The sequence below is a fragment of the Oreochromis aureus genome, linkage group 15, assembly GCF_013358895.1.
Source record: "Oreochromis aureus strain Israel breed Guangdong linkage group 15, ZZ_aureus, whole genome shotgun sequence".
Taxonomy (NCBI): Eukaryota; Metazoa; Chordata; class Actinopteri; order Cichliformes; family Cichlidae; genus Oreochromis; species Oreochromis aureus.
In genome coordinates this window covers 24376705-24402543 of record NC_052956.1, presented here as the reverse complement: position 1 = coordinate 24402543, position 25839 = coordinate 24376705, and the positions used below count along the sequence as shown (strand labels likewise).

General features: G+C 43.8%; 1 protein-coding gene across 7 annotated transcripts in view; it reads right to left on the bottom strand.

The window, feature by feature from the left end:
- myo6a (myosin VIa) overlaps positions 1 to 25839 on the bottom strand; it is a 147433-nt gene that overhangs the window by 24162 nt on the left and 97432 nt on the right. For 2 of the 7 annotated variants that reach the window (XM_031751531.2, XM_039598784.1), the window contains exons 24-32: positions 24446 to 24536; positions 23283 to 23433; positions 21403 to 21611; positions 16497 to 16575; positions 10336 to 10496; positions 10133 to 10171; positions 9053 to 9100; positions 6130 to 6168; positions 2536 to 2639 (exon numbers count right to left, since the gene is read on the bottom strand). In XM_031751531.2, the coding sequence (XP_031607391.1) occupies positions 2536 to 2639; positions 6130 to 6168; positions 9053 to 9100; positions 10133 to 10171; positions 10336 to 10496; positions 16497 to 16575; positions 21403 to 21611; positions 23283 to 23433; positions 24446 to 24536 (921 nt within the window). The remainder of the gene's footprint in view (positions 1 to 2535; positions 2640 to 6129; positions 6169 to 9052; positions 9101 to 10132; positions 10172 to 10335; positions 10497 to 16496; positions 16576 to 21402; positions 21612 to 23282; positions 23434 to 24445; positions 24537 to 25839) is intronic. The other 5 variants (XM_039598786.1, XM_039598785.1, XM_039598788.1 and 2 more) reach the window with 5 other exon arrangements.

The window sequence follows — 25839 nt, the reverse complement described above, 5'->3', positions numbered from 1 at the left end:
GTTTAAAAATAAAAACTCAAAGAGCTCATCCTCTGAGGAGTATGAACATTCTGAGAAAATTAGGATTTTTCAAGTCTGTCAGTCAAATTGAGACATTTTAAATATATTTCGCCTCACAGCAGTGCTGGAGAAATGTCTACCAGATCCATTATTAATCCTCTGAGGACCAAGAACAGTGACTTTAAAAAATTTAAGGAGAGTCTGCTCAGTTTCCAGAAGAAGTCAATCACGAAAGTAGCTTTAAAGTACCAATGAGAACAGAGGGACAGAGAACATCAAATTTAAGCAAAATGTGGACATAAAGGTCAGAGTTTAAGATAAAGTTTAGGAATTATAGAAGACATAACAATGGACATTACAGGTTCATTAAAATCTAAAAGGTTCAACCTCTGGGAATATGAATATAAAAAAATATGTAAATATGTCCATTTCAAGGCAAGGTAAAAAAAAATGCTTATTTATATCGTTCAAAATCTTAATCTCTAATCTGACAGGCTGAAAAGCTGGAGATCATGAAAATCACAGATTTCTTGTGACAACGTATTAAAGAGATGTTATTTCGAAAAACACTTCTTAAAAGGCAAAGTCTGGACTTGATTCTCCCACCAGAGCAAAATGCACAAGGTCAATGCATGAAACTAATTCAGCTGGAATGCGGCACCAGAGTGAAGCTCCCACTGTGTCCAAAATGGGAAAGGTTCATCCACGTTAAGGTACTCAATAAATGTACTGTCAGTTATCTGAACAATTTCCCTGCAGTTGTCAAGCATCAACTGCTGGTAAGTGGTTCATCCTCTGAGAAGCTTGACTATGCACTAAAAAAATATTAATGAGTGAAAATTTGTCTTTGTAACCCACAATGGCACGTAGAAAGTCTAGTTTATGCTTGGGGAAGCGTGGATAGCCATTAAATAATGTCATACACAGTGTTGGGCAAATTACTTTGAAAAAGTAATTAATTACAGTTACTAGTTACTTCTTCAAAAAAGTAACTGAGTTAGTAACTGAGTTACAATATTCTAAAAGTAATTAATTACTTGAAAAGTACCTATTGCGTTACTTTAAAAAAAAAAAAAACTCTGGGGTCCAGGGTATAATTGCCCATTTTTATTTTCTTTTGATGTTTCCTCCACATTTCACCTTTAAAAACTGTTTACTTTGCCTTGTTTGGTATCATTCTTTTCAGCACAACCTCACGTGCCTGAATTTACAGTTATGTTTTCATTTTGACATAATGCGTTAACACAATTGATCTAAAATCAGACAAAAACCATAAAATCCGAGCAGAAAAAGTTATATTTTTTACTGTAACAACCACAAACATGTTTAATGAATCATATTTCATAACTTTAAATGCAAATATAAATTGTCAATTTTAAAATCATATGCACAAGTTTTGCAAACAACAAAGTTATTTGCAGCCATTTACCTTTTACCCCTTTTTTAAATAACCATTTCAAACTATTTACAGAACAATCAGGTGTTCTGCATTCAATAAGATGCCACACAAATTATTTGTGCCGCTCCAAATATTTCTGTCCACTATGAAGGAGAACATCACAGCCTGATACCTGCAGGTCTGACAGCAGCAGGTGTATCACTGCTCCTGGTTTCATTCAGCAGTCACCTCATTGTTCTGACACACAACACAAAACTATCCACAACACTACACACTAACTACACAAGACAACACATTAACTACACACTCCAAACATGCTAAACGTCACAAATCTCTCACATCTCAAAACTCGCTCTCTCTCTTTTTCTACTGTCTCTCTCTCTGTCTCTCTCTCTCTCTCTCTCTCCCTAAAACGTCCCCCTCTTCCTAAACAACCATGTCATGTTACCATATCATTTTTGATTGGTCGGCATGGTGCATTTTTGCACCAAGACAAAAGGGCAGGGCCAGGGGTCATAAGCAGAGAGTGCTTGCTGGCGCTGTCCTTAGACGTTAAAAGTGACAAAACTATTCAGGAAAAACACCAGGTATATATTGTTTATCATGACTCTGGTTTTACGTGGCCTCTCAACACAATTTAAAAACTGGTATATATCACCTTGTTGCTTTGTCATCTTGAAGTGGTTATGTGATTGGCTTACCACGACTACTTTATTCTTCCTCAGTCAAACAGCAGCACTCATGCGATTGTTTTGCCCCCTTAGCTACAGGTGTTGTGCCAAAAAGTGATCGTCGGGCAGAAAGTGATTGCCGTGCGTGGGAGCGCGCGCAGCTGCTTAAAGCTGTAGCGCCCAGATTACTTAGTTAGTCAGCTACTTCCGTACAACTGATATAAGATGCGGTAAGCTGAAAACAGCTTCAACCGTCTGTTTGCTGAAAAATAGTAACGCGACCGCACCGCATTTTCTTGTTAGTAACGGTAACAGCGTTCTAACGATAGAAATAGTAATTAGTTAGATTACTCGTTACTGAAAAAAGTAATACCGTTACTTGTAACGCCGTTATTCCCATCACTGGTCATACAATTATCTTTATTGGAAAACTATCAGCGCAACAGTAAATAAGAAAACACTCACCACATGAGGTATTGATGGCGTCACGCAGCTCAGCATACTTCCACTTGCTCAGCTCGTACTTCTTGGTGCCGGCAGCCGCCTTGGAGGCCTGGACCTGTGGACCTCTAATACAGGAAACAGAAGAAGGACGCAGGAAGTCAGCGACAAAGACCCACAGCCGGGAACTGTGGGAGACCCTCAGCAGGTGATCATTTCCACTGACACCACACCGGTGAGTTTACTGAGGGGGTCGCTGTTAGGGTCATTAAAGGACTGTGCCATGCACCCAGTTGGATTCTTCATAGGTTTTCCATCCATCCATGATATAAAAGTCACAAATTTATTAGGGAAGAAACATTTACGAGTTGTTCTTATTGTGTGTATTAGTCAATTATTTATTTATTTATTTATTTATTTAGTGGCCTACATGGATACCTGCCTACAATCTACACTGGCCCCTTTACATTGATTGAGTATCTGACCGGGCACCGGGTTGGTTTCTGTTATACGGCTCTTAAACTTCAATCTAGTGTTTCCCAGAAGTCTCTAAGAATTTGAAACGTGATAGCCGTCTATAGATGTTAATAGTTTTGTTTTCAGCAACCCAGTGAAGAAATCAAATTATCAAGTCTTTGTTCAACGTACAGGATGGGATCATTTATCTCAATCTTAAAATACTGAGACAAACTTCAGTAATGTTTCAGATTTTAAAAGTCCTGAAAAAAAGCTCTTTGTGAGGAATTCTGGATCAGGCCCATTGAACTGAGGTTATTAGGTTTCTCTAGCTTGTGCAGATATTAGATTAGTTAAAGTGGTGGTTTCAGAGGCAAAGGATGACACAAGACCTGCAGAAAATTCATTTATAAAGACCTGAAATTCTGTAATTAATGGTTTTATTATTATCTGGAACTGATGTGTTAATGCTTCATAGTGTAATCTGTAACTAAGAATGACTTAAGTTGCCAGGCTGTGGAAAAAAAACCCCTCATCCAGCATTAAAGTTTGATTTCCGTTTTAGCTCTTGAAAGCCTCCGACGGGCCTGTTTGACCATTAATCTTCAGTAAAGGAGCTGCAGGATATCTGGACCTAAATCCCATTTATAACTGCACACTTGATGGATTATTGCGAGGATCAGATTTTAATGATTTCTTATTAACATTTATAATTTTGGGTCCTGGAGATAAATGATCACACAGCCCAACAGTTGCATCTCAGAAAAGAAAAATAACACGGGGGAAGGTTTTCTACATTCAGGCAACTCAAATGTTTTCTTCTTTTTTCTGATGTGTGAAGCATAAGTGGGACAGTTATTGATCATTAATGAAGTTATGGTGTACAGCAGTTTGGTTCATATTTCAGCCGTTTGCAGTGAAACATGGCTCACAGGCGCTGGAGCCCGGAGGCGGATATGTTTGCCCAAAGCAATGATGAAAAAACAGCTGAACCGATGGAGATGAACGGCCTTAACTTTTGCACAGAAGTGATGGAAAACCACGATTTGTTGGGCGGATGTGTTCTGTAATGCCTGATTGTGATTTGAATTGTTCATTAGGGTGCATGTAAACACAGTCAGTAACGCACCCCACACAGTAAACTCCACCCAGGTGAAAGTCACCAGGTGAGACAGGAACCAGTTTTCCATGAGGAACAGAAGCAGCGCCGTGTTCTTTAAACAGCTGCTGGTTCATTATGAACGTCAGGGTGAGGGTGAGGAGGACTGAGGGTGTCAGACAGCAGCGTTATAAAGAAGGAGAGGACCAGAAGAAGAACAGAAGGTGTGAGTACATCATTAAAATGCATGCTGTTTCAGTCTCCAGGAAGCCACACAGCACCTCCATTGTGCCGGCGTGTGGCCGCCACGGCGTGACGGCTCGCGCTGTTAAATTATGAATGACCGTTTGACAGCAGAGAGCAGCGGCTCCCCTCCAGCTGCTCACTCCTCTGCGGCGCTGCTGACAGGCCTGATTAATCCGTGACCGGGATTTGCCCTTTTTAGAACGCCGGGAAGTTGGAGGCGGGACCCCGCTGCTCCTCTAAACCTATTGGATCTCATGTTTAGCCCGAGCTGGGCCTCGGACCCGGGGTGGCTGTAGCGTGTTTTCACAAGCATGTGGTGACTTTGGCGTGCTAAGTGGCCAAGTGCTGCAGTCACCTTCTGCCCCCGCTTCCTGTCGACAATTAACCGCAGACAGGCGAACACGGGAAGCAGGGACTGGCACAGCTTAGGCTGACATCACTCATTCACAGCAGCGGGGATGTTGACAGGAACGCGGGCAGAAAACAGCGTATGCTCGCAGTAATCTGACGGGACCGGCAGTTTAACCTGCTATAGGTTAAAGGTAAAAAAACTCTCTGTGGTGGAGTTTCAGGAGGAAGAATTTGAACTCTAAATCTCTATTAAATTCATGGCTTTACAGTTTTGGGCAGTAATTCACGGGGAACACGACATGCTCTTTCAAAACTTGGAGGAACGACAAATTATGTTTCATCTGCAGAGGTAATTACAGAAAAAAGCTGTTTGTGTGGCTCAAGACAAAGATCTGGAACTATGTACTGCATGCTTTCCAGCATTAGGATCAAGAGGTGGACCACCTGAGCAGCACCTGCCGGAGCGAATGCACTGTATCCTTATCTCATAGGTCCAGGTTTGACTGTGCTCTTGGCTGTTTGCTACGCATCACCCTAATGTTAACATCCAGTCAAAGACCAAAGAGAAAAAACCTTGAAGAGGATTTATTTGGCTCATTCCCAGCTCCATGTTTTTATTCCTGGACTCCAACAGAGCAGCCCTTTGGTTCATCCTCTGTCTGTAACATTTTAGCTTCTCCCACTTTGAGCCAACATTCTTCTGACTGGCTGCCCCTCGTTAGAGAGTAAGTGGGTGGGTTTTCTAACCATATTAGACATATCGCCTCTATAACATCTTGAAGAGGCAATAGAAGAAAAAAAGCAGAAAAAAAGTATTTGGATTCTGTTTTAAAACAGCGCTTTGAGAGAAAACAAACTACTTTTTTATGCTTCCAAAAATCCAAAACATCGAAAAAGGTTTTCTTCGTAAATATATAAAAAAAAACTAGAAAAATATTTAAATTTCCTAATAAATATTATTATCATTAACATATCAGGCAGAAATTTAGATCAAACCCATTTTGTCTTTGAAATGATGAAGTGAACGTTTAAATGTTTAAAGCTGAGCTGGACTTGTAATAAGCAGCAGCATGAAATCCTCCATTAACTTTGCATTGTTCTGAAAGTTACAGCTTTTATCTGTAAAATGTTAAAAACAGGAGCAGCTGGAGCTTCTGCGGCGGCCGGGCGATGGGGGCGGGAAATAACAGCTGGGTGACATTTAACAGGCCGCGGCGTCCCCGTGTGCACGGCCGACTTTCAAAATCACAAAAGAAAAATAAATCATCTTCTTTACAGTGGAGGCTAAATAGTTATTAATGAACCCTCTAATCAACACTGTTCAATTTACTTTTGATCATCAACAATCAAAAAATGATTCAGTTTCAGTTTTTGTTCAATTCTCACTAAAATTTTCTATTAACTTTGATCAATGAGTGAGTTGATTGGTCATTGAGGTGTGATCCACACAGACAGTTTCTACCCACCGAGCCAGAAGTTCGGACATTTCCCTCGCCATTTCCTCCCTAAAAAGCACAATGTTAGGATAAACTGTTAGTACGCTGCCGGCGGAGACATTTACTACAAAATACTTCATCACCATCTTTTTCACTAAACAGGGACAGCAGGTAAGTGAAAGGAAAAAAAAGGGAGGGTTAAAAACGAAGAAGAAGAAGGAGGAAAACAGAAGTTGGTGTTCATGTACTTTGATTTTCAAACAGCTGAAACTATAACACGAAAACACTCGTTCACACTTCTCGTAACGTCACAGATTATCAGAAACGGAGAAGCTCATGCTACAGTCACACTGTGTGCAGTGATCATGTGATCTCGATGCCTTTAAAGACCGGGAGCAGGCCTGCAACCACTCAACAGTCAGTCTGCTATCAGTCTGCAACTGAATGTGGTCATGTGATCATAATAACTGGGATAAATCTGGGAATATCGCAAGTCTGTCGCTGTTTGCATACACAGAAATTCAATTCTGCTGCTTTCACACAGGAACATAACCATCCGAGTCGAGTCCTTTGTTGCTGCACACAGCAACCATCTAAAACCCTTCTTCAACTGGTCTGAGAGTGATAAACCGGTATCGGTCGGAGACATCACTGGCTACAAGCGAAAGATCCCGTGAGAAGACGGGAGGAGCATGTGATGTAAAAACTAGCAGATCGAACATGCAGAGCTACCTGCTGGACGATGCCGCTGAATGAAGCAGCAGCTAAAAGTAGCTGTTTGGAGTCAGGTCGACTCCCTTTAGGCTGAGACATCACCTTCGACCAATTCTTTGTGGTATTTTCACTCTAGTGTGACGGAGACGTTACTTTTCCTGTTTGTTACATTTAAACTTTGTTTTTAAGTAGAGGCAAAACGAACAAATCGCTAGAGCGTTCCTGGAAACCCGAGATAGCTGACAGCTGATATTCAGCTACCAGAGCAGGAAGTCACCAATAAGCTCCTCCCCCATTTTTCACCGTCTGAAATATGGTGAGGTCATTTTGCTTTGACTTGTTTCTTTTTGTCCTTGTTATAAAAGACCAGGGTGGTCCCTACGGTGCCGCCTACAGCTTGGCTTTCTGACTGCAGAAGCTCTAAAACCTGTGAGCCTGCAAACCTCCACCTTCATCTGATAATTCTCCTCATTACCAACATGATCAGCCTGTGCACAGAGGACCTCGTTCATTTCAGAAACACGTATTCATTATGCCGTCTCTGGCCACACGTTTAATGGTCCGAGCGTCCTCCTGGGTGCGAGCCATTAACGACGCTCCTGTGATGTTTACATGAGTCCTTATTAAGCATTAAACGGAGGAAGGTGAAATCAGGCAGGAAGCAGCTGCTGCAGTTAAAAGAAAGCAGAAAAGGCGCAGCGGCCGCTGAGCCATTAACTGAATGTACGCTCTCACTCCATGCTGAGTCCAGAGGTTCAACTGGCAACAAATCAGAGGCCACGACAGTGACGCCTGCACTTCCTTCCTACTCAGGTGCCCTGGAGCCATGAGAAGATGAGTTTAGCTTAGAAAATAAATGACTTAACTTCACAGTTATTGAGCATGAAACGTGATGTGGACACCCTGTACAGCTGCTCTGAATCAAAACGCACTCAGCCGACGCATTTAAGAGAATTTAAACTTCCAGAAGACAAAAGGAGAGAAACAGGAAGTCAGGTGAGAGGAATGGGAGGAAGAAGGCAAGGATGCCAAAAGAAAGGAGGTGAGGGAAAGGAAAGACTACATGTTTTAGTTCATAACTGACACTTTCATGTCTTTCATTTGGATCTATGAGCTCTGACACAGACTGATGTGTAGAAACAATCACATACAGGGTCTTTAACTCACTCGCTCTTCTCCAGACATCTCAGGCTGTAAATCAGCTGTTTTCTCACACCGTGAGGTCAGGCGTGTTTACGTCCTCACGCTCTACTGACATCCCAACTCGGTGCTTCATGCACGTCAAGCTTGTTTTTAAAATCTTGTGTTTTTAAGGGCGGTTCAGCTTTTAGTAGCTGAGATCCACTGCTGAATGAGTCGGATTTATTCGCTGCTTTAACTCCCTGCACACATTCAATTTTGTGTAGTTTCATTTTTTTCATGACTGCAGAGGATTCAAAATGAAGCAGCTAAGCTTCTAATAAGGTGCGAGTCACATTCACAAAAGGCTCGGTGACCAAAGAATACAGGAAGTCACCAGGTGAAACAAACGTTTACAGATGAAGTTAGCGGGTTACCTCGGCAAATGGAGCCAGGAACGTCTACAAACTGCTTCCTGGACATGAAACGGAGACCTGATTTTAAACCTGAGGCATCTATGGATCAGCTCCACAGCTGATCGTGGCGCTTTAAACTCCATATTTGCCTCCAGGTCGCTCTGATCATCTCACAGCTACTTCTCTCCTTTGCTGTTTTTGCCCCCGGGCTTTGGAAGAGTCTGCCTCTTGAACACTTACACTTAAAGAAAGACATCCTCCAAGTTTTATTCTTTTAAAGTCATATTTTTATGCCCAGATCTGAGATCAAACTGATCATGGCAGCCCTGCTCAGAGGTTTGAATGTCTGCCTTTGATTCTTTTGTCTGCATGTCCGTGATGACTCTTTTGGTCAAATCTACATCTTTAACACTGATGATGCATGTGCAGGTTTTACTCGGAGAACAGAACCCGAACAGAGAGGGCGGGTCTGCGAGGCGGATCCACCCACAGTGCAAAGCGCTATGACGCAGCACTCTCGCGAGGTCAAACGCCGAGTCACGGCGTGAGGCATCAATTTCAACTTTCAGAGAGACTCGGTACGCGCGTCGCTTCAGGCTAAGTGAGAAGAGCGATCGAGGCCAAGGCCACACCGAGTGCTTTATGTCTGGATTCGCACGGTGCCCTGAAGGTGTCTGAGGCGTGTGGTGTGACAGGAAACCTACATGGTCAAGCTCTTGAGCTTTGGGGTGGCAGCAGCAGTAGCGGCAGCACTGTAAACAGAGGATTACAGGATTATAACGGAGCAGCAGAGCACAACATAACAAAGCAATCAGGGAGGCGAAGGTGATTCCTTCCCCCGAGGCTCATCAGGAAATCATTCTCCTTCCAAATTGTGATCTGAGGACAGGCCTCGGATTTATCAAACTCCTGAAAGTCACACCTGAAGGAAAACTAATCTGGACTAAAGCCTGCTTTCAGATGCATCTTGATGGTCTGGAGGTGAAGTAGAGGTGGGGCTAGAGAGCAGAGATTTTTGGACATTTAAGTTTTCGGTTCTTTTTTTTATACAGAAGATTAAAATCACCTGAATTATCTCCAGATGTTTTATTTCATCTATGCTGCAATAACGAGCAGACTGACCTCAGCTGGCCGTGAAAGCCACTTCCAAATCAATTCTCCAGTTAACCTTTGACCTCTGATCCGTGTATGAAGTGTGACTAATTCCTGAAAAAAAAAATCATCTGAAGCTTGTGTTTTTTTTTCCTTTGTTAATTATTCAAGTTTCTTTATCACTATTATTTCATAATTAATGAAAAAATATTTATAACTGTCTAACATCAAATATCAATATCCGTATATATCAATGAAAATACACCATTTGAATTATTTAATTGCAGAGTATAGATCTGAATTATTATTATATTTATCTGTCTGATTGTGTTACCTGTAGGTGTCTGCATGTCTGGTACACCAGTAGGAGTGCATGTTTGGAGTATTTTACTTCTACTTTGTCTCTTTCTATGGCTGTAAGGTCGTAACCCTCAGAAGTCTGATAAACCTGAGCCTGGATCGAGTTTCCGGTGGGTGAGAATCAAACCTGGTGCTCATATCTGGATTTAAATGTAAGTTAATAAAAGTCACTGTGTTCAAACTGATGCCTCCGTTAGCTGGAATCAGAGGGCAGAGCCAGGCTGGCAGATTGTTACAGCATGCAGAGGGTTTGTTATGGCTTGAAAGGTCAAAGGTCAGGTGTGTGGGAGTGAGGGGGTTAAATTAAAGGGTTAAGAATCGACGGGTCTTACGCTGATCGCTCTGGGGACGATGGAACTGAGGAGCCGTTACTGAGAGGAAAAAATAAACAAAAAGAAAACAAAGAAGAAGAAAATGATTAAACTCAGGATCAGAGGGAGACGATGGTTTCTCCAGGACGAGTCCGAGCGGCATTCAAAGATGTTTCCGTCCCGTGAAGACGCGTCGCAGAGGGTCTCCTTAAACTCAGGCTTACCTGCGCAGGCCCGAGTCGTAGGCCACCTCCTCGGGGATGAGCTCAGCCTCGCTCTGGGCAATCCTCAGCGCCAGCTCCCTGTCCCTCCTCTCCTGTTCCAGAACAGCCTGCCGAGCGGCCTCCTCCTCACGCTCCGCCTGCAGCTGCAGCTCCATCTCCATCTGCACACACACCGAACACACACACACACACACGCTCTCGTTCAGTCGCAGCACACCTGGCGCATCTCCGCCGCAGTTAACATATGTTCACGAGTGGAAGTGCTGCTGCAGCCAGCTTCCAGTTCACTTTCTGAACGCTCCCACTTTGTCAACCATCTGCTGGTACAAACATGTCTGCCAGCTTCGTTGCGGCACGGCTGGCGTGTGATGCTGCATCAGCGCAGGAAGGTTCAGCTGCTCACGCACGCAGACGCTTTCAGCTGTAAAACATCAGAAAAACTGCAGCAGCAGAAGAAACGACTAATTGCTACGTTCACCTGGTGAGGAGACTAACAGATCTCATCTTCAGCACTTTATTTCGCTCGTGTCAGCGAACACGCCGACCTTTCATCAGAGACTTCTCTGATGAACCAGAATCCTCTGGTTGATTTTCATGGTTTCACTGCAGCTTGGAGACTAGTTTGAGAGTGTTTGCAGTCCAGGTCCATACAAACTACAGGTGATTCTGCAACCTGCTGGTTTTTGCAACTGATTTCACTGAGCAACCTCCAGCCACTTGCCACTGGCATTGCTGATCAACATCAACAAGCAGGATGCGAATTTCAGAGTCGTGTCATTACGAAGCTGAATAATAATGAAAAAAGTAGCATCGACAAAAACCTACAGGAAGCCACTTCCTGCTCACACCAACAAACATGCTAACATTTAGGCCTTCTGGCCTTCATCACAGCTCCTCTGAAGCATCTCGGACAAATTCAGTTTCAGGTCTTCTCATCCAACATTCCCATTATTCCAGGGTTTTTCTGTGCATCTCCTGGTTTTGCAGTTTCTCCCAGATATCCTCCATCTGCATGAGCCTGAAACTTGCTGGAAAACGTGCCTCAGTGAGTTTTGTCTACACAGAACGCGTGCAGCCAGTCTCTGCACAGACACGCTGAGACGCTGCATTCATTCAGCTGTGTGCTGTCAAAACACAGAACGAGGCAGACAAACAAGAATCAAGCTGTGTGTGCTGCTCTGTGGGTGCGTCAAACATGGGTTTTCTTTTTTTGTGTTCAGTTAATAACAATAACAATAATTAGTTCAAGCTTCCAGAATTAATAACTCATAATCGAAAAGTTGTGAAAAAGAAAAAACCTACAAACAACGCCTGTTTCTAATCACAGACGATTTTCATCAAACCTATCCGAGCCCGTCCATCAGGACGTTCTGAGCCCGTCTGCAGGGAAACAGGATTTAGACGGCGCAGCATCACCAAAATGATTTCACACATCGCCAGCCTCCTGCTGGTTATCACAGGATTGTAATTTTATTGAAAAATTATGGAAAACTATGGAAAAATATTTAAATCATTAAAATAATGACTGCTTTTCGTCTTTTTGCTGCAACATCAAACCAAAGCCAATTATTTTGACCTTTACTGAGTTTATTTTGATTCCTCAGTGCATGTTCATCTTTTTTAGCTCCTTTGACTTATAATAATCTAAATAAATTTTTTTTGTCATCTTCGATTCACTGAAGCCGTTCTGACATATGTGTGGGCAAACCTTCCCAATCTTTGGAAAAAAGAAAGATGATGTCAACTTCTCCTGATTGGACGATCATTATGAAGCTTTGATTAATCGGGCAGCCGTTCATATCACTGCTCAATGATAACAGTCCAATAATCACCGACTGAGCTGCTCATTAAAGCAGGAACAAGGGGTGGCGAACGAGGGGCGGGGCTAAACTGGATGATTAATGCTCTGGCTTCCATTTTCCATCATGAATGAAGGGAAACGGCTCCTTGACTGGCTCAGGAAGGTCGCAGTGATCTGAAGGCCATCACTTCATTAACTGAAGTTTGTCCACATGAGAAGACTCCGGGAATATTCTGAATGTTCTGAGTTTAGTAGCTGCAGATTTATCCGCAATATTCATTTTAATTTATTACACAGCTGCCTTTTGTTTATGTTCCCGCTTCATGGTGAAACGTTTGAAGGTTTGGAGCCAACAGACCATAGCTGGGTTTTTAAATGCGAATTCAGTCGTCAGCTGCTTCTGGGACATGTTGGATTTAAGAGTACTCCACATGCTGTTTTTTTAAAAATTGTTTCAGGTTTTTTCAGTCTGTTTGTTTTGGACCGATTAAAGTGCACACCTGGAGAAAAACCTGAGGAACTGCATAGGAGAGGCCGATGTCGCTGTTGCTGAAAAATGAAGCCAACACTGAAGCACCAAAAGGTGCAGTTTCTCTAATGTCCACTTGAGGCTCCAGCAGAGAGCCCCACATTAGCATGTCCAGCATTACAGCAGAAATAAAAAAGTTCACAGCCTGCTGTAAAAATCTGCTTCAGCCTCTGTGGATCGTTTCCTCATTTCTCACCTGATTTTATTAATCACCTATTTAAACCACACACATCATCAGTGCTCGGCTCATATTGAATATAAGCAACAACAAAGACAGACGAAAAGTCTGTGACTTACTTCTGATTGGCTGCCCCTCATAAAAACAAGGTTTGAACAGCAGGTGGGTGGAGTTTCAAGGTCACTGCCTGTACAATGACATACCTGATTTGATCCACTGGGGATCCACTGCATCCAAGTTTGACCAAATTCTGACCAACAGCGGAGGACCAGCAGTGATCCCTGTGGACTGTGGACGGACGCCTCGCTGTGTCGAGCTCATTGATCCTTTGACCAGCTGAGCTAAGAACAGTGACACAATGGTTGAATGAGGAGCAGAATGTGCTGCAGTAAGACCCCTTTGATTTGACTCTGATGGGTCATGTGGTCTCAGCATGTCACTTCTAAACGCTTCACATTCACATTGACGACCCAAACTTCACAGCGTAGAGGATCCTGAGGCCTGATAAATTTGGCAGCGCGACTCATGAAAATTCTGAGCATTGTGAAAGTGCTGAGAAGCTCTAAGTTGATGGAAGTGCAGCAGATTTGTGGGTAACCCAGCCCAGGGGCTCTGGGCTGCCGGCCAACAGCTTTGATCTGAACAGACAGAAATCTGCACTTGATCCGGGCCAGGTCGACGCCCCGGGGACCCGAAAGGCACCAGCCGCCACGGCAACAGATGGGCCAGCCGGAGATGTGCTAAATGATAAACATAAAACCCTGTGACCATATAACCCGCTATCACTCTCTATCTCTCTCACACACACACAGCATCTGCAGAGAGCGCGAGTATCAAAGAGCAGATTTTGAAACCTGCACAGTCTGAAAACACATGACGCACATGTTTGAGGCGTCACAGCCGCCTTTAAAAGCACGTCTGACCCACCTGCTGCCTCGCTGACACCGCCACACCAACAGTTTCGATCACAGAGAATAAAAGTGATGTCAGCCATTGCTTTGGACATTTTTAAAGCTTCAACATTAGCTTAAAGAGGTCAAATTCAGGGATTTCAGTTACCTGTCAGTCAAAGAGGCCACGCCCCTAGCATGTATATTTCTGCAGTAAATCTGGTACCTGCTAGGATTAAATCATGATTTCTCCCGCTGGTCCCCTGTAACTTCCTGTCTGCTCCACCAGTTCGTAACCCACTTTATTCTCATTCATATTCAAAACCAAAAGAACGACAGAGACAACATCTGCTGCTTTTTATCCTTTATGTTTTAGTGCTTCTTCTCTTCATTCTGTATGCTGCATGGAGGGTTTTGTAAAGCGTTGTGGGACGTGTGCGTGTTAGCAGTGTTACATAAACACATTCTGGTTTCTTGCTCTCCTTCGGAACATCAAATCTTTACGATTTCAACAAAGCTACACCCTGATAAATGTTTTAATCTACAAAAGACTATACAGCTTGGTACAAGCGTGGCTCTTCAAGCAGTATTGCCTCATTCTGCTGCTGTTTGCTCACACAGAGCGACTTCAGCTCCTCTGCTAACTCGACAAAAGCCACAGCTGTTAAGTAGAAACGCAGGTTAGGTGTTTCCTGTCAGTTCATCCAATAATTAATGCTGCAGTTCATTTAGTGGCCACACGGGGCTCCAGAAGTGACTCTGATGTACTAATAAACCATCCAGGAAGTCTGCACTTGAAGATATTATCTTTTACTGATCAGCAGATATGTCTGCGACGCAGTGTGTCCACCAAGCTAACCAGCCTTAGCTGATAACTTGATAACTCCACCCTCTCACCCAAACATGGTCACTAATGGTTTCATATGTCAACGGCCTTTCAGAGTCTGTGCTTTTGTGACAGACTGCTGGTGAAAAGAGCCAAAGATAAAAATCCACTATTTGCAGACAACCAGGTTCATCACTTGCTTTTTTGATGCTTTAATAATTAATACGTCAGCCTCAATCACACCTAAAGAGGGACTAAACTAGCTCGAAACCTCTACAACTCCTAAACCACGCTGAGCTGATCTCAGTGAACATCCTCTCTGTGACACAGAAAGACAGAGAGGACCATTAGAGAGTGTGAGAGGGATGAAGAGCGGCCGGGTTCCTGCCAGAACAGCCAGAAATGGATTAGAGCAAAAACAGAGCTCCACAGGAGGGATTTCAGGGCTGTAACTCAGCCGTCCTGCAAAGACAAATCTGTCAGGATGGAGACACAAAAGCTCAGAGCGCACAAAACTGCTTCACATCAAGCCCGGCTGCTAGCCTTCATTTAAACCAGAGGAACATTATCTGCAGACGTTTGGTGAGTACGCCGTGAATATGCAGACAACAGGCTTAAACATAACCTTGTTTCTCTCTCACAGAGAGTAACTGCTAACGAGTTTGAGATCAGGTGGGATTCGAAATGATCGTGGTGGTAGCGTGACTTCAGTTCATTTCGTGTCATCGTCTAATTATGGGGAGGGTTCGGTTACACTCTACAGAGCAGCTTTGCATTACAGCAAGAGCTGTTTTAGCCCCTCCCACTTTAACTCACTTTCTTTTGATTAGCTGCCCCTCTTAAAACAGGAGCTGGGCCGGCCCTCTGGGCAGACGATCAATATGTTAGGGATATGCCCTCTGTATGACATCACACAGGGGCAAGAGTAGAAAAAAACAGAGTGAACCTGAGCATTCAGCTCTCACACATTATTTGTACACCCACTGACCATTACTTAGACTCTGGGCATGTTTATCACAAGTACAGTTCTAATTGTTAAAAAAAAACAAAAAAAAACATCCACCAAAAAAGGGGGGAAAAAAAGTACATGCAGTACTCGGTGACAGTGGGGAGGAAAAACATAACAGGAAGAGCCCCCAAGAGAGCCAGGATCAGGGAGGGGCAGCCAGTCTGCTGGTGGGGCTCCACCAGAAGAGGATGACATAGAAAAACTGGTCCTTTTATTTTTATAAGAAATATAACATTTGCTGATTTTCTTTCATCACAACAAAATCTGAACAACATTTTCCTTTTGAAGTCTGAATGTGTTTTTGTAACCATAGAAACAATAGCAGTTTCACATGCCCGCAGGTTGAACTGAAATGATGTGTTTAGAAAGCACGGTCGGCACCGCTGCCTCACAGCTCAAGGGCCGTGGGTTCAAACCTGGGAAGGGCCCCTCTGTGGGGGGACTTTCTACAAGATTTTCATATAAAAAAAGATTTAATTTTTTAAAAAAAGGTAGTTTAATTGCTTTTTGTAACACAGAAATGCCCGAGGTGGAACTGAGCACTGATTTAGGAACGTATTTATGTGAAGATATCTGCACATGTTGCACTTTGTTATGTTTGGTGTTGTTTTATACGAATGAATAAAAGTTAAAAACACAAGTTTAATTGTGGCTTTCTGGATTAAGGACACATTTTGTAAATAGAAACAAACTGAATTGTCATCCTCTTGTTGTACCAAAATGCAGAGTGTTACTCATCACGGTGTCACACTCTGGATTTTATTTAAAATAGAAGACCTAAACTCAAACAGCCCCTTTTATAGACGCTGGACTGTTAATCCACAGGATCCGTCCTGTAAATCATCTGCAAACAGCTTCCAGGGTTAAAAACAACAAAGTCCAACAGAGCGCTGCTGTCTGCAGGCCGCCTGCAGCGACACACACCCACCTGAATCCGCCTCTCCTCCTCCTCCCTCTTCTTCCTTTCCTCCTCTTCCTGCTTCCTCTTCAGCTCCATCTCTGCTTTCCTGCAGAGACGAAACACAAAAGCAGAGATGAGGGCAGAAAAGCGGAAAGAAGGCAAAACACATTCGGAGGAAGAGTAAAACATCAGAGAAAAGGAGACAGAGGGGGACTGAAAGTGCAGCGCTTCTCTGTGTGTTCACCGTTATGTTGAGCGCTCTCAGACGATGATGAATCACTCATAAATACTCAGATCTGATGTAATCAGTGAAATATTTGCGGTGTGACACCAACTGCCTCTTGTTCTGTTTGTCTCCAGAAGAATCAGACCTGCTTTCCTAGCTTTCATTCTGACGCTTTAGTAACAGGAGTAAAAACAGCTTGGAGGGGGATTACGTGAACACAACCAACACGTTTTCAGCAGCGTCGACTCGGCCCAGTAAAGACAGCTATTAACAGCTGAAACCTTTTACCAGAGGCAGAAAAAATATTTGGCTTTAAAAGGCTTTTTGAAAAGTTTGTTGCAGGTTACTGATCTGTAAAAACATCTGGCTTTGTAGCTAATGTGCTTTTAGCTCCATTTTTGGTCTCCACCAACCACTTGTTATCACCTTTAAAAAGTTTAAAAGCAAAAAGAAAGCTGCATCATTTCAAACCCTACTTTCATTTAAACTCAGCTACACGTCAAAAACGCACTCTGTACGAAAATCAGATTTAAAGTGGAAGAACTGAAACAGACCTGTTGGGTTCTCTTCATTTCCTGTCACACATTTTTATTAAACAAGGTTTCGATGATAAGTGCACATAAATCCTGAGAGCCAGACACTCAGAGTAACGCTCCTGCACAGAAGCCCCACCCACCTCCTTCTTTATGAGGGGCAGCCAATCAGAAGAAAGTTTTCTTGACAAACGGAGGAGCAACAATGGCTTGTTTCATATAATTTTCAGTAAAAGTTAAAGGAGGCTTATTCTAAGCTGTGAATCATGCAAAGCTACTCCAGCAGAGTCATTAAAAAACAAGGAGCTGGAAATGAGCAGACTAATCCCACAAAACTAATTTCATTTTGGGGTTTAAGTTGACATAAAATGTTTGATCTTTGTAAAATGATAAAAGAGTGATGCTGCCTTACTGGACGAGACATCAGCTCGTTAGACTTCCTGTGAGAGCTCACTTGGTTGAGGTGGCTGTAAGGCTACTGCAAACCTCTCTACTCTCCTCTCTCATTAAAAGCCAAAGAATCCCAGTGTAAGACTTTATAATTACTTAAACAAGACACAGAGTCAAGAATATATTTTAAAAACCTCATTTACGAAGGTGGAATGTAGAAAATTTAGTAATCTGCTGACTGATGGATTCCTCCTGCCGTCTCCCAGACGTTTTATTTCTGTTGTGCACTCACTGGAAAACTATCAGACCACCGAAGCTCTGACTTTTGGCCTCTTTACTACCTCCAGCTTGTCCTCGCCGGTCATGCAGGACCTGAAGGTTATTGTGCTGCTGCACAGGCTGCGGGCCACCGTAAATAGAAACGCCATCGTTGTGTGGAAAAAGATGACAGAACACGGGCCTCCGAGTCATCGTCGGGAGAGAAGTTTCTGGTTTCTCATTAGCTGGCAGGCTTTAGCGCGTTCTTACAGATAATACAAGGATTAAGGCTTCACGAGATCTGCTCTCATGACCTTCAGTCTGCGACCTTCAGGTGAATCCTGGGGGTTCATAACTCGCCAGAGGAGGAGAATAAAGTGAAGGGAAGAGGGCCATAAAATTCAGGCTGTCGTCTCTAATGTCTTATATTAGCAGCTAGTGGTTTGTGACGAACACAATGGCCCCCATCAGTCCTCCTAAAAGACCTTCCATCCCGCTGCAAGCAGCAATGTGGGGGGACAAACCCGTGTGAGGAATACGAATGCCACAATCTGGGCGGGAAATGAAATTTTCCGTGTAAGCGATTGCAGCGTGTGATGGATTCAAATCCTCAGCAGTCTCTTAAACATCAAAAAGACCTGAGGAAAAGGATAAAGAGTGAAAGCGGGAGGCGGCGCGTCGTCACTCCTGGATAGTTTTCTCAGCCTTACAAATATGACGCTCTGAGGAGGGCTGTAACAGCTCTGATTGGACAGCAGTCTGAGGTTACCTGCACAGCCAGAGCCCCTGAAGGCAGGTTTAGTGCTGACGCTATGCTGTTGAACTTTGAATGAACTTTTTAAGGAGTATTTGTGCACGTTAAGCAGATAAAACAGAGCTTGTAGTTTCTTTTCTAAAGGACGTGTGATATTCACGTGGAGCTGTTAAAGCCTGGCTGATGTTTAAAGATAACTGTATAATATGAAGTTCATTTTTTGTATTCCTCCCATGTAATGTGAAGTTTTAGCCGCCATGTCTGAGCTTTATCTTTAAAGACCGTGCAAATACAGCAGAACTTTGAAAGAGTTCACTCCAAATTTATGCCCTTTTCCTTTTGGTTCAAGTTTTGGAGATTTCAGAGGTAGACGTGTCTGCCTTCACTTCAGTATAATAGAAGCAGCCGGCCCTCGCCTTGTGATCTGGTCCAAAGTGCTCGAGCTGAAAGAAAACTGGAGCTTTCAGAGCTGAAGAAGGCTCTCGGATGAGAGGTGAAACATCTTCAGAATGCTAAAAGAAGTCCATCTGCCTTCGACCTGGATCACTGAGACGCTGCACGGAAACACCTCCGATTTATTAACTACTCGTATTCACTCATATTTATACTGATTTTATTTCTTAATTTCAATTTTACGCTCTGTGCTTCAAGCTAAGGTGTGCTTGTGTGTGTGGTGTGCTTTTATATTGTGGATGAAAGAGACTGGTGCACGAGCCGAGGTCGGCATGGAAACCACCGTGACATGTGACTGATGTTTGTAACCACAGTGAATCTGGGAAACTCCGGCACAGAGGAACTTACGTTAGACATCTCTGAGTTTGCACAGTGATGTTTGTGCAGGAAACATGTCAGAATCAAAGAGTCTGAAAACATGCTTATTCACATTTTGTGCTTCTGTGACATTAAATGAGCTTTTAGAGGTACGTATAAAGACAGTGCTGCTGAGCTGTTTCAAAGCTCACCAAGAAAAAAAAAAGGTGACTTCCTTATAAATAAGGAGCTAGATGTAATTTCCAGCTGTTAGTGAGAGAGACTGTGTGTGTGTGAAGATGGCGTGCAACACGGCACAGACCGTGGTAAGCTGTGAAGACTGAGAATAAAACAGGACCCAGAAATCCTCTGTTGAAAAACATTAAATGAAGGAACTATTTTCTTTCTCTTGTCTGCATCCTCCAACAAGGATGCAGACAAGAGATGTTGCTGAATCTAAACAGATCTTCTAAAGCCCCACCCACCAGGCGCATCACACACAGGAAGAGTGAATCTTACTTCCTGTGTGGACTTTCCCCACTTATTGTCAAATGATGCCAAAACCACTTTTTTTTTTTTAGCAGTTATTGATGACCTCACAGAAGGCTGTCAGCGCTGCGCTTTGAAATGTTGTTGGACAAGTGCACGTGTATTCTACAGGATTGCTAGGTCTGTGTTTTAGTGCGTTGTTAGGTGGTTGCTAGGCAGCATTAATAACCTGTGTGTGTGTTTGTGAGACCATGGTTTTCAGGAGATGCACAAACTCTACAAGTGGGTCACTTTAGCACATTGCTTGGTGGTTGCTAAGCAATCTGATGACATGATAACAACTGATACAGGGGCCCGAGATGCACCTGTGTGCCAGTGTTGTTTGATGGTGTAGGAGGAGTTGGCGTGTTTTACAGTGGGAGGCATTTTATAAGACAGGCTCTCAGAAACCTGAGGCTAATTCTGCAGAGCTGTGGTGTTGAAGTGAAGCTAAGAAATCCGACATCGTTCACAAAAGGTGGTGGAGAACAAAAACGGAGCTAAAAAAGAGACTCGGACACAGCAGGAAACTAAAACAACTCCAGCTGGACACAAAAGGCTCCTGAAACTTGAAACCAACATGAAGCAAATCGATATAAACATGTAAATTTAGCTTTTGCCATTTTTAAATCCTCAGGTATTAAAGGTTACATGGCAACGCACCCTGGTAACAGTAGAAACTTCCAACAAACACTTCATCCTGAAGGCATCATCTCTTAAATCCTTTTAATGACCTGCTGTATTTATGGATGTGACAGGTAGGGCTGCCACAAACGATTATTTTGATAGTCGACTAGTCACCGATTATTTTTGCGATTAGTCGACTAATCAGATCATGCATCGATTGGACGTAAAACTTACAGCTTGAAAATATGTTAAACGTTTATTTTGTGACCCAGAAAGAATAATAATAGTAATATTAAAACTAACTAGCTGCCGCCATTGTTGACAACTGCGCTGGGCCGCACTATGAATTCTGGGACACAGCTTCTTCTTCTTCGGGGTTTAACGGCAGCTGGCATCCTTTACATGCACTGCTGCCATCTTCTGTTTCAGTCCGTTATTACACTTTTAAATCCTACTACTTATTCCTGCATCTTTTGTGATCTTACAAAGCTTCAAACGACGCGTCGACTATTAAATCAGTCGTCGACGATTTTGATAGTCGACGTAATCGTGACTAGTCGACTAATCGTGGCAGCTCTAGTGACAGGAATAACACACACTCACACATATACATACACACGCATGCACACACACAGATACATGCACACACACACACACACACACACTGCTGTGGTAAACGCTGCTGTAAATCTGTGCTGAGCCGCCTGAGTGTGTTTGTCTCAAAAACATGACAGAAAAAAAACAAACCACTTCTACGAGTGCCTCTCCATTTTTGGCTGTGACAACAAAACAAAAGTATTTCAGTGAAGGAATGCCGGAAACATTCGAGTACTTCAACCTTAACCCCCCCCCCCACATCCTACTTACAGCCGCCTATCCTCCTCCTCCTGCTTGCGGCGCTGCTCCTCCTCCTCCCTTCGCTTCCGCTCTCTCTCCATCTCCTCCTGGATGCGTCGCAGCCGTTCGCGCTCCTCCTCCTCCTTCTTCTTCTTCTGCATCTCGGTCAGCAGCTTCTCCGACCGGGTCACTAGGCCCCTGTACTCATGGTCGATGTCGATGCGGCCCATCATGGTGGTCTGCAAGGCACAAAAACAAGGTTGCACTTACAGTCAGGTCTCACAAAAGGAAGCACCGATCCTGATATCCGGACCGTGCGGATTCAAAGCGCTGGTTGGGGAATATGTGCAGGCTGATCTGTTTCACTGCATCACGAATGTGAAATGCGAGAAAGCGGTTATGATCCAACCTCCACCCTCACCTCCAGCCACGAGATACGAATAGTGACCGAGCTTCCTCCGAAGGAAGCCTGAGAGACAGGGCAAGGAGCTCGGTTGATGCCTCCTGGACGTTTCATGTATATCCAGGCCCGGGCAGATCAGGATCCGCTCAGTAGGTGGGCTAGACCCCTGGCCCTGCGTCCTGGAGCTACAACAGCATGAATAATTAAAACCTATATTCTTAATGGAGTCTTTGATAGCTAATAATGAGCAGCCCAGGAAGGACAAACCAAACTCCACAGGTGTCCTGGTGTCAGTCCTGCTAAATACTACACTGGAGTCTGTTTATACATTTCTTTTCCTGATCTTCTGACTTAATGCTTATTATTATTTTATCACTCACTTGAATGAGAAACATTTTTCTCATTTAATTTTCCAGTATTTTCTCATAAATATCCAGATTTTTCACTCAATTTGCCACTTTTATTTTTTTTGTAACTTTTCCATCTTCTTATTGTAAGTATCTATTTTTTTGTGTAAACATACGACATTAAACTCCCGAACTTACATTTTTTTCCACTGAATTTTACCCCAACTCATCCAGCCCAGTATTACAAGTATCCTAAATACTGTTATTGAGTTGTAGCTAAGCTACAGCATGTCACACACGTTTATGTTTCTGTGCTGAGGCGGTGGTCATGCAGGCCATAATCTGATATCTGTGATCACAGAGTGAAGAAGCCTGCCTTTAAGTCTCTGCCAGGGCTACAAAAACTCCCTCGGGAGCGTCGGCATTCTCACGGTTCACCGTCACAGCGTGTTCAGTTGTCATCGGGGCACGATCTGACATTTGAGAGACAAACACAGGGTGGGGCGGTGGTGTAAACCAGAGGGGGGAAACGCGTTGGAGTCTCAGGATGATGAATATTCATGTGCATCTGCTGTCACCGCGCCCCTTTTTCCTCCAACTGGCAGTCACTCTACAACAAAGCCGCGGGGCGGAGTCTGACGTGACGGGAGCCTTTCAGTCAGACTTCCTTCGCCGGTGTTTGTCCCTCTTATCCCGACACGTACCGCGGTGAACACCTGTCAGCCTCGCACCTGTCAGCCTCACGCCTCCACCACTTCCCTCCAGGAAGAAAAGTGACAGGGAAGCTACGGTGTGCTAAATTATGGAAATTAAACAACAAAAAAAAATCCACACCGGCACGTTCAGGATTTATGACATCGTTACAGTCAGGAAATACCATTATGACAGTGAGAGGGTCGCTTTAGAGCCTGAGTGTCTGTCAATCAACGAGATAATCAGACAAAATTCCTCAAATCACATTCAATCATTCAATAAAAGACTTTTTTTTTTAAAATTTGCGAGCATTTATCTAAAAAATATATAAATTTTTTTCATAAATTTCCATTATTTTTGTTCCAAATTTGCAAACTTTTTTCTCACAAATGTTGTATACATCTCATTTCATTTCTCATAAACATGGCACTTTTTCAGTGCGCGGTCAAACTATGCACCACACCCACCTTGATTTTGACTATCAGGGTGTCGATGGCGGCGTCCAGCTCCCGGACCTGTTTGCTCATCTCCTGCTTGCCCTCTTTGAGCCCGCCCACCACCTCGTTGAAGCGGTCCATCCTCTTCTTCAGGTTACGCACTTTGACTAACCCGTCGATCCTGCGACACAGACACAAGGCCTCAGTAATGAAAAGCATCAGAGGGAGAGAGCACCGACGAGGGGCTCGTTAACAGCGGGCAGCCGTTAAATGCCGGTAATCTCGTCACCTGGCAGTCAGAGAAGCGCCGTCAGCTCTGCTGCAGAGCTCGCTAATTACTCGCAGAATAATCTCAATCACAGTTTGGGCTTCAACACTTGATTAGTTTCTCTGATGACGCGCTGTTTAACGCTCACACTCGCCTGCATCTGATCAGCTCTTCATTTTAATCACACTTAAACTGCATCTTTTTACTCAAGAGAGGTTTTTGGTTGAAAATCACGTGTCACCACTTTACTCGATATTTTAATCAGGTGTGTGCAGCATGATTCGTGGATGCAGGTGTGTAAAGTCTTGTTCAGGACTTGGATGCCCGGGCTTCAAGTGCGTGACCGAAACCATATTTATGACGTGCCAAACGTGGACTTTGTGCCACCTCTGCTTTGACGATGCTCATTTCATGCTTGTCACCTTGTCATGTTGCTTCACTCAATCTCAATTTGTGCCCAAACTCTTCCCGCCGGTCATCAGCGCACCCCCACCCGGCCTCTGTAATCACACACTCCAGCACATCCTGCAGCGAGGGACGCAGCGTGGAGCGGCAGGTTGTTTATCGGCGAGAGATTGGTGGTAATAAGCAGAGCTGAAGCATCACAGAGCGCCCGTCTCCGAGGGAAACGCGACACCGTGGACGTGAAAGAGGCCGATAGTGAAGAGAAAGCATGAGGAGCAACAGGTGAGCATGAGGGGTGGGTGAGCGTAAAGAGGAAGAGGGAGATGAAGAAAACAAGGGAAGAGGTAGAGATGGAGAAGAAAAGGGGGAGGGGTAAACTTCATGAGCAGGAAAGAGAGGAGCCGAGGGATTAAAAGAGCAAAAGAAGAATAAATGGATTAAAATGAGAGGAGAGAGAAGGACGAAGACAAGGAAAGAAAAGAAGGAATGAGGAACGAAGGAGAGAAAGAAGGAAACCCACCGTGGTTTGTGTTTCTTCCTGCAGAGCCACATCCGGACCGTCTTCTGCATCTGGACGCAGGCGCTGGTTCGATACAGGATCTTGTTCTTCACTGTGACAAACAGAAGAAAAGAAGCAGAACGAGACGGGAACTTTAACCTCAGAGCTGAAAGCAGCGAGGTCACAGTCTGCACCACGAGACCAAAACAACCCGACTTCAGTGTCCTGTAGGAAACCAGGGTTCCATGTTTGAGACAGAAAAGACCTCAACGCAGCAGACCCACAGTTTCCATTCAGAATCCCAACGTGCGGTTGGTTTACCAGTCATTACCTCATTGGCTAACGACCTATCAATCACGACTTCACAACACTGGACTCATAAACAGTGATTTAGGAGCTTTGTGCTCTTATTCCCAAGAAGTATCACAGCAGGTATCTACTCATGTTTGATCTGGCAGATTTTTGCACCGGACGATGAAACTCTGAAGTGATTTGCGTTTCCTCCTGTTAGAAAAATGTGCAAACCTCTACACTACAAGAGTCTAAGTTCGACCATAATTTAAAAAATGAACTTCCTGTTTTATTCATTAAACATTAATAAACATTAAACTACAGAAGGCGAAATAACTTGACTTATTTCTGCAAGCCAGAGTCGTCGCCCCCTGCTGGCCATCAAGGTCTTAAATAATCAGGCTCCATCTCAAAGAGCTCATAGCCCCGCTCACCCAGAGAGAGCACTTTGCTCTCAGACTGCTGGTTTACTCCTTACTAGGATAGCTGACAGTCTTTTGCAGAACCACCCTGAGCCCGGGTCTGTTTGAGGTTTCTTCCTGTGAAAAGGAAGTTTTTCTTTGCCACTGTCACCAAGTGCTTGCTCACAGGGACTGATTCTTGAGGTTTTCTCTGTATTATTGTCTTGACCTGACACTATAAAGCACCTTCCTGTAATTTAGGGCTATATAAATAACACTGAACTGAATCTATTGTAGTAAAGTTATCTATTTGGGTATAAAACATCAGATTTTTTTATCCAAAAGACCTGAAATGTGAGACCGAGGCCTCAGATCAGCAGAGCTGAGGGTCATCTTCCTGGAGACGTAGATCCAGAAGCTAGGTCCAGACTATGCGAGGTACAGGTCTGGTCAAAGCCAGCAGGAAGCTTTCTTTTCTGTCTCATAGTTCAGGAGTAAATAATAGAAAACTCATAATAAGTTTACAGACTTTGTCCTGATAAGAAACGTTGTTCCGCTGAATTCCTACAAAGTGATTTAATTTGAGGCAAGCTGCGAGCTCTGATGCAGTTTACCTTCTGTTGTTTGCAGAAATTCACGATTTCTTCACAGAGCAACATCATTTGTGATTCAGACCCACCCGTCTCCAAGTCTGTGACAGCACCGGCGCTTTTCTCCGTCCTC